The sequence below is a fragment of the Melanerpes formicivorus genome, unplaced genomic scaffold, assembly GCF_026170545.1.
Source record: "Melanerpes formicivorus ecotype bairdi unplaced genomic scaffold, bMelFor1.0.p_v2 SCAF_95, whole genome shotgun sequence".
NCBI classification, from domain to species: domain Eukaryota; kingdom Metazoa; phylum Chordata; class Aves; order Piciformes; family Picidae; genus Melanerpes; species Melanerpes formicivorus.
Window position 1 is genome coordinate 486,980 of NW_027142447.1, and position 8,306 is coordinate 495,285.

An 8,306-nucleotide genomic window follows, 5' to 3' on the forward strand; every position below is an offset into this window, starting at 1 on the left:
CCTATCTTGGATATATTTTAGTATAGAAAGGTAGTGGTTTCTGCAGGAGATAGGTGCATTGTGCTGCTGCAGGTGGTTCTAGACTAACAAAATGTGTCTTTCAGGTCGAGGTGAAAAGAAATGAAATCTCCATCCTCCTCCCTGAGGCCCAGAAGGAAACAGAACTCATAGTGAATGCAGCTCCACCAACTGCACCCCTGCTGCAAAGTTCACATGAGCTACCAGACTGTGTCAGCCCTGCCAGGAAGACACAGCTTCCAGACAGTAAGTGAAACTCCTGCCTTCCCTCCTTCCCTAGGGAAATGAGAACTTGATTATGCAGATGATGCTAGGAGCATGGTGGAGACACCTTACCCACTGTGCATGACCTCCATGCATGTTTCATTCTTGGCACAGTGCAATGGCAGAAGCATGGGCACAGACTGTGTGGCTCTATATGCTAAACATCTCTGCAAGGCACATCCTTTGGCCCTTTTCCCTGCCATCACAATGGATTGTCTTATGTGGACAGAGAAGGGCAACGAGGCTGGGGAGGGGTCTCGAGCACAGCCCTGTGAGGAGAGGCTGAGGGAGCTGGGGTTGTTTAGTCTGGAGAAGAGGAGGCTCAGGGGAGACCTTATTGCTGTCTCCAACTACCTGAAGGGAGGTTGTAGCCAGGAAGGGGTTGGCCTCTTCTCCCAGGCAACCAGCACCAGAACAAGAGGACACAGTCTCAAGCTGCACCAGGGGAAGTTTAGGCTGGAGGTGAGGAGAAAGTTCTTCCCAGAAAGAGTAATTGGCCATTGGAATGTGCTGCCCAGGGAGGTGGTGGAGTCACCATCACTGGAAGTGTTCACAAAGGGATTGACATGGCACTTGAAACCATGGTTTAGTTAGTCCTGAGGTGTTGGGTGACAGGTTGGATTTGATGATCTCTGAGGTCTTTTCTAACCTTATTGGTTCTATGATTCTATGACATGCTGTCACTCTTCACAGTATCACAGTATCACCAAGGTTGGAAGAGACCTCAAAGATCATCAAGTCCAACCTGTCACCACAGACCTCAGGACTAGATCATGGCACCAGGTGCCACATCCAATCTCCTCTTGAACCCCTCAGGGGATGGTGGCTCACAGGCATGATGACCAAGAGCACTCTTTTTGCAGGAATGAGTGGCAGCAAGGCCCTAAGCAGGTGTGCTCAGCTCTGCCCAGAACTCATAGTAAATCCGTGTGACTGCTCCATAAAAGACACTAACAGAAGGGAGCAATGATAGAATAGAATAGAATAGAATAGAATAGAATAGAATAGAATAGAATAGAATAGACCAGACCAGATTGGAAGAGACCTTCAAGATCATCGTGTCCAACCCATCATCCAACACCACCTGATCAACTAACCCATGGCACCAAGCACCCTATCAAGTCTCCTCCTGAACACCTCCAGTGATGGTGACTCCACCACCTCCCCAGGCAGCACATTCCAATGGGCAATCACTCTCTCTGTGTAAAACTTCCTCCTGACCTCCAGCCTGAACCTCCAATGATCCTCCCCCTCTACCCAATGATCTACCCCTCTACTGGCGAGACCCCACCTGGAGTACTGCCTCCAGTTCTGGAGCCCCTATTACAAGAGGGATCTGGAGGTGCTGGAAGGTGTCCAGAGAAGGGCCAGGAGGATGAGCAGAGGGCTGGAGCACCTCTCCTGTGAGGACAGACTGAAGGAGTTGGGGCTGTTCAGTCTGGAGAAGAGAAGGCTCCCAGGTGACCTAATTGTGGCCTTCCAGTATCTGAAGGGGGCTACAGGAAGGCTGGGGAGGGACTGCTCAGGATCTCAGGTAGTGGCAGGATTAGGGGGAATGGAATGAAGCTGGAGGTGGGGAGATTCAGGCTGGAGGTGAGGAGGAAGTTCTTCCCCATGAGAGTGGTGAAGCCTGGAATGGGTTGTCCAGGGAGGTGGTTGAGGCCCCGTCCCTGGAGGTGTTTAAGCCCAGGCTGGCTGAGGCTGTGGCCAGGCTGATCTAGTGTGGGGTGTCCCTGCCCATGGCAGGGGGGCTGGAACTGGATGCTCCTTGTGGTCCCTTCCAACCCTGGCTGATACTATGATACTATGATCCTAAAGCACCTTCCAGCCCTGGATTATTCACATTCTGCTTCAGGCTGCAGAATCCTGGTTCTCACACCTGGTGTATTCTCTTTTCACAGACCCTCCCATTCTCTACACCGTGGTGGATCACGTGCCGCTCTCTCGCTGGAAGGAGTTTGTCAGGCGCCTGGGTCTGAGCGACTACGATCTGGAGCGCATCGAGGCGGAGCATCGGCACTTACGTGACGCCCAGTACGAAATGCTTAGACTGTGGCAGCTGCGGATGGGCCACGCTGCCACCGTGGAGCACATCAGCTGCGTGCTCAACCAGATGGAGCTGAGTGGCTGCAGCGAAGCTATTCAAGAGGCTTTGCTAACCCAGAACTCTCCTCAACCTTGTGGCCTCCACAGCCATCTTTAATCTAGTCTGCTTTAGTTGCTCTCGGTATGACTCTTAAGAGAGGATCCATAACTCCCTTTTCTGTCTTCCTTTCCCCATATCTTTCTAAACACTTCTCAGCTGGGTTTATTCGAGACAGCAGCAGCTGATGCTGGAGTGAAGTTCAGGATTGCTTCACAATTGCCACATAGAGGGACCTGCAGAGGGACCTCGACTGACTGGACAGATGGGCAGAGTCCAACAGGATGGCATTCAACAAGTCCAAGTGCCAGGGGCTGCACTTTGGCCACAACAACCCCATGCAGAGCTACAGGCTGGGGTCAGAGTGGCTGAGAGCTGCCAAACAGAGAGGGACCTGGGGGTGCTGATTGACAGCTGCCTAAACACGAGCCAGCAGTGTGCCCAGGTGGCCAAGAGGGCCAATGGCATCCTGGCCTGCATCAGGAAGAGTGTGGCCAGCAGGAGCAGGGAAGTCATTGTGCCCTGTACTCTGCATTGGTTAGGCCACACCTTGAGTCCTGTGTCCAGTTCTGGGCCCCTCAGTTTAAGAAGGACATTGAGATACTTGAAGGTGTCCAGAGAAGGGCAACAAGGCTGGGGAGAGGCCTTGAGCACAGCCCTGTGAGGAGAGGCTGAGGGAGCTGGGATTGTTTAGCCTGGAGAAGAGGAGGCTCAGAGGTGACCTCATTGCCCTCTACAACTACCTGAAACGTGGTTACAGCCAGGTGCGGGTTGGTCTCTTCTCCCAGGCAACCAGCACCAGAACAAGGGGACACAGTCTCAAGCTGTGCCAGGGGAAGTGTAGGCTGGAGGTGAGGAGAAAGTTCTTCACCGCCTGAGTCGTTCGTCATTGGAATGTGCTGCCCAGGGAGGTGGTGGAGTCATCATCCCTGGCGGTGTTCAAGAGGGGATTGGATGTGGCACTTGGTGCCATGGTCTAGTCATGAGGTCTGTGGTGACAGGTTGGACTTGATGATCCTCGAGGTCTCTTCCAACCTTAGTGATACTGTGATAGTTGAGGGACATCTACAACAACGAGAGCCAAGAGAGCCATCTACAACAACGAGAGCCAAGAGGGACATCTACAACAACTCCTTTCCCAAGGAGGGAAAGCACCTCATAAAAGAAGTGATTTGTGCACTCTGTCCACAGTAAGTGCCCCGGCATCATCAGCTACTTTAAGGACAAACCTGCTGAAACAGGTGCTCCACCTACCACGTGGTGGGTAAACTTGTAGGGTGACTTTGTTAAGGTGGCTGTTCAGATGGTAAAGTACTCGCTCAGCTCTTGCAGATCTTTTTTGGTCTGCAAGATCGGACAGTCGAAGTGGCTCACATTGCAGCCTTTCAGTAGCGAAGTCCGACTTAAGGGAAGCGGTAGGAGTTCCTGCCTATTGCTGGGAGCGGGAGAGGATCGCCCCCTTTCGGTGTCAACTGGTGATCACTGTGCCAGAAGAGTCCTGGAGCTTCAGAAGTGGTGACTCTGTGAGAAATGGGAGCATGTTACTCTTTCCACGCCCCCGTTTCCCTGAGGTTCGAGCAGACTAAGGATTCTCAGCCAGTGAGTCAGATGAGAGGACTGGAGCTTTCTTCTCAAGTTCTTTTTCTATACCTAGAACCCATGTAAGATGGCTTTAACAAAGCACCTGCCTGTGTGTTTGTGCAGCTGCAGAGGGGAAAGGAGTGTGCATGTCTGCCTGGGGGAGAAAGTGGCCGTGTACTTGGCAGTGTGAGTGCCTCTGCACATTTGTGCATGCATGCAGGTCGGTAGGCTTGTGTCTGCCTGCTCACCTGCCTCTGAATGAGTCACTGAGTCTGGTCTAACTGCAGATGGGACTATGCTGGACCTGAGCACAGCCTTCGACACTGTCCGGCACCACATCCTGGTCTCCAAACTGGTGACACATGGGTGTGATGGGTGACCACTAGATGGATAAGGAACTGGCTTGATGGCTGCACCCAAAGAGTGGCTGTCAATGGCTCCATGTCCCAGTGGAGACCAGGGACAAGCAGAGTCACTCAGGGATCAGTCCTGGGACCTGTCTCGTCAACATCTTTGTGGGTGCCATGGACAGTGGCATTGAGTGCACCCTCAGCAAGTTTGCTGATGACACCAAGCTGTGTGGTGCAGCAGACAGCTGGAGGGAAGGGATCCATCCAGAGGGACCTTGACAGGCTGGAGAGGTGGGCACAAGCCAACCTCATGAAGTTCAGTAAGAGCAAGTGCAGGGTCCTGCAGCTGGGTCAAGGCAATCCCAGGCACAAATCCAGGCTGGGCAGGGACTGGCTGGAAAGCAGCCCTGAGGAGAGAGACTTGGGGGTGCTGGGGGAGGAGAAGCTCAACAGGAGCTCTCAGTGTGCACTTGCAGCCCGCAAAGCCAATCAGATCCTGGGCTGCATCAGGAGAAGTGTGGCCAGCAGGTCGAGGGAGGTGATTCTCCCCCTCTGCTAAGCCCTGGTGAGACCCCACCTGGAGTACTGCCTCCAGTTCTGGAGCCCCTATTCCAAGAGGGATGTGGAGGTGCTGGAACATGTCCAGAGAAGGGCCAGGAGGATGATCAGAGGGCTGGAGCACCTCTCCTATGAGGACAGTCTGAAGGAGTTGGGGCTGTTCAGTCTGGAGAAGAGAAGGCTCTGAGGTGACCTAATTGTGGCCTTCCAGTATCTGAAGGGGGCTACAGGAAGGCTGGGGAAGGACTTCTCAGGATCTCAGGTAGTGATAGGACTAGGGGAATGGAATGAAGCTGGAGGTGGGGAGATTCAGGCTAGATGTGAGGAGGAAGTTCTTCCCCATGAGAGTGGTGAAGCCCTGGAATGGGTTGTCCAGGGAGGTGGTTGAGGCCTCGTCCCTGGAGGTGTTTAAGCCCAGGCTGGCTGAGGCTGTGGCCAGGCTGATCTAGTGTGGGGTGTCCCTGCCCATGGCAGGGGGGTTGGAACTAGCTGATCCTTGTGGTCCCTTCCAACCCTGAATGATTCTATGATACTATGTTGTGTACATCTATATACATTTTTAGGAACTGTTCAGTAACTTCACACTACTTCCTGGGCTGCATTCTGTGATTGCTGCTTAGGTGTGAGAGCCCTTTGGTACCATTGCCAGGCTCTTACTGTCACTTTCTCATGGGTGTTTACCTTGGGTGAAGCAGAAGTAGCAAGAATCAATTAGCCTGCATCAGGTGCAGGTTGTCCACACGTTGATTATGTGGATTCTTTTTTAGTCTCTCATCCTTTTATTAGAGAGAAGTTTTCCATTGTAAATGCACTAATTGCTATGAATTAAAATCCATATTTTTTACCTCTGCTTCTGTTCTGGTTTTGTCCATTATCAGTTTCTCTTCTGTGACTGTGAGTGGGAACAGAGAAAGGGGAGGAACCTGCCAAAGTGGCAAGAGTGGGCTGCAAGCGTGGGTGGCTTGCTGGGGCTGGTGAATTTATAGAACAAAACCAGCAGCAAGTTTCATGAACTTCTGTATGTAAAGTTTAGCTGCCCTCAGGTCACAGGGAGCTGGCTGAGGGCAGGGATTGTCACTGAAATGAAACCCTGCTTTAGGTCTTCTCAGCTATCCCAGAGTTAAAGGGGATGCCAGCATGTTTTAAACCACATCCAATGAGTCATTTTGATTTGCATTTGGCTTTTAAAAGAGTAAATTATGATAGATTATACTTTAATGCTAATCTTACAGAAATGATTGTCTGAGGAGCCAAGCACTGTGTTAAGGCAGTAAAAAACCATTCCACCACTGTGGCCAGTGGTGTTCCCCAGGGATGAGTACTGGGTCCAGTTTTGTTCAGTATTGTCATCAACAACCTGGGTGAGGGGATAGAGTGTAGCCTCAGCAAGTTTGCTGCCAAAACTCAGAGGGATGGCTGATACATCTGAAGGCTGTGCTGCCATCCAAGGAGAGATCTGGACTGGGTGGAGAGCTGGGTGATGGTGAACCTCATGAAGTTCAAAAAGGACTGCATCTGGGGAGGAAAAACATCAGGCACCAATACAGGTCAGGGGTTCTCCTGATGGAAAACAGCTCAGTGGAGGAAGAACTTGGGAGTCCTAGTGGACAGTAAGTTATCCACGGGACAGCAGTGTACCCTTGTGGCCAAGAGGGCCAATAGTGTCCTGGGGTGCATCGAGAAAAATGTGTCCAGCTGGTGTAGGGAGGCTTTCCTCCCCCTCTGCCTTGGTGAGAGCACACCTGAAATACTGAATCCAGTTTTGGGCTCCCCATTTCAAGAGACACAGGGATCTACTGGAGAGAGTCCAGGGGAGAGCTTCAAGGATGATTAAGGACTTGAACATCTTTCCTATGAAGAATGACAGAGAACTGGGGCTCTTTAGTCTTGAGAATAGAAGGCTGAGAAGGGATCTTATTAATGTCTATAAATATCTGAGAAGTGGCTGTCAAGATGAAGGTGACAGGCTATTTTCAGTGGTGCCCAGTAATAGGACAAGGAACAATGGGTATGATCTGGACCACAGGAAGTTCCACTGCAACATGAGGAGAAACTTCTTTACTGTGAGGGTGATGGAGCACTGGAGCAGGCTGCCCAGAGATGTTATGGAGACTCTGCTCTGGAGGCTTTCAAAACACACCTGGATGTGTTCCTGCATGGCCTGCCCTAGGTGACCCTGCTTGGGCAGGGAGGTTGGACTAGATGATTGCTAGAGGTCCCTTCCAACCCCTAACATTCTATGATTATCTAACTGCCAAGTCTGGTGCTTAACCCATGTCCCTTAGCACCACGTATCCTTTAAACATCTCCAGGGATGAGGATTCAACCACCTCCCTGGGGAGCCTATTCCAGTGTTTGATAACCCTTTCAGTGAAGAAGTGTCTTCTAATACCCAATCTAAACCACCCCTGGTGCTATTTGAGGCCATTTCCTCTTGCCCTGTCACTTGTTACTATGGAGAAGACACCAACACCTACCTCACTCTGACCTTTCAGGTACTTGCAGAGTGACATCTGGGCTGCAGCTCTTTATTGCCAGACTAAACAACCCCAGTTCTCTCAGCCATTCCTCACCAGACCTGTTCTCCATACCCCTCACCAGCTTCATTGCCCTTCTCTGGACCCATTTGAGCACCTCAATGTCTGTCTTGTTATGACAGCCCCAATCTGAACCTGGTATTCAAGAAGTGGCCTCCCTGGTGCTGAATCCAGGGGGGGCAATCACTTCCCTGCTCCTAGTAGAATAGAACAGAATAGAATTAACCAGGTTGGAAAAGACCTTCGAGATCATCAAGTCCAACCTATCACCCAACACCATCTAATCACCTAAACCATGCCACCAAGTGCCTCATCCAGTCTCCTCCTAAACACCTCCAGTGATGGTGACTCCACCACCTCCCTGGGCAGCACATTCCAATGGCCAGTTACTCTTTCTGGGAAGAATTTCTTCCTAACCTCCAGCCTAAACCTCCCCTGGCACAGCTTGAGACTGTGTCCTCTTGTTCTGGTGCTGGTTGCCTGGGAGAAGAGCCCAACCCCCACCTGGCTCCAACCTCCCTGCAGGGAGTTGCAGAGAGCAATGAGGTCACCCCTGAGCCTCCTCCAGGCTAAGCAACCCCAGCTCCCTCAGCCTCTCCTCCCAGGGCTGTGCTCCAAACCCCTCAGCATTCCTGATACAGGCCACCTGGGCACACTGCTCAGAGCCTTGCTGTGCTCACCTGGATAGCACAGTGACCTGATGCACCCAAACAGCGCTACAGCGATCCCTGACTATGAGGTGTTTCAGAGAATGTTAAAGCTCTCTCCGGGGTAACGTGTGACTGTGAACACACTCTGAGCCTGGGCACAGAGGCCACCGGAGAAACACAACTGTGAGCTGCAACTTTACTTTCC

At 51.7% G+C, this 8,306-nt stretch overlaps 1 protein-coding gene across 2 annotated transcripts in view; it reads left to right on the plus strand.

Moving 5' to 3' along the window:
* Nucleotides 1-5,764, plus strand: part of TNFRSF1A (TNF receptor superfamily member 1A) — a 30,524-nt gene extending 24,760 nt beyond the window's left edge. For both annotated transcript variants that reach the window (XM_068165920.1, XM_068165919.1), the window contains exons 9-10: nucleotides 105-264; nucleotides 2,184-5,764. In XM_068165920.1, the coding sequence (XP_068022021.1) occupies nucleotides 105-264; nucleotides 2,184-2,485 (462 nt within the window). In that variant the 3' untranslated portion in view covers nucleotides 2,486-5,764. The remainder of the gene's footprint in view (nucleotides 1-104; nucleotides 265-2,183) is intronic.
* Nucleotides 5,765-8,306: the final 2,542 nt, after the last annotated feature.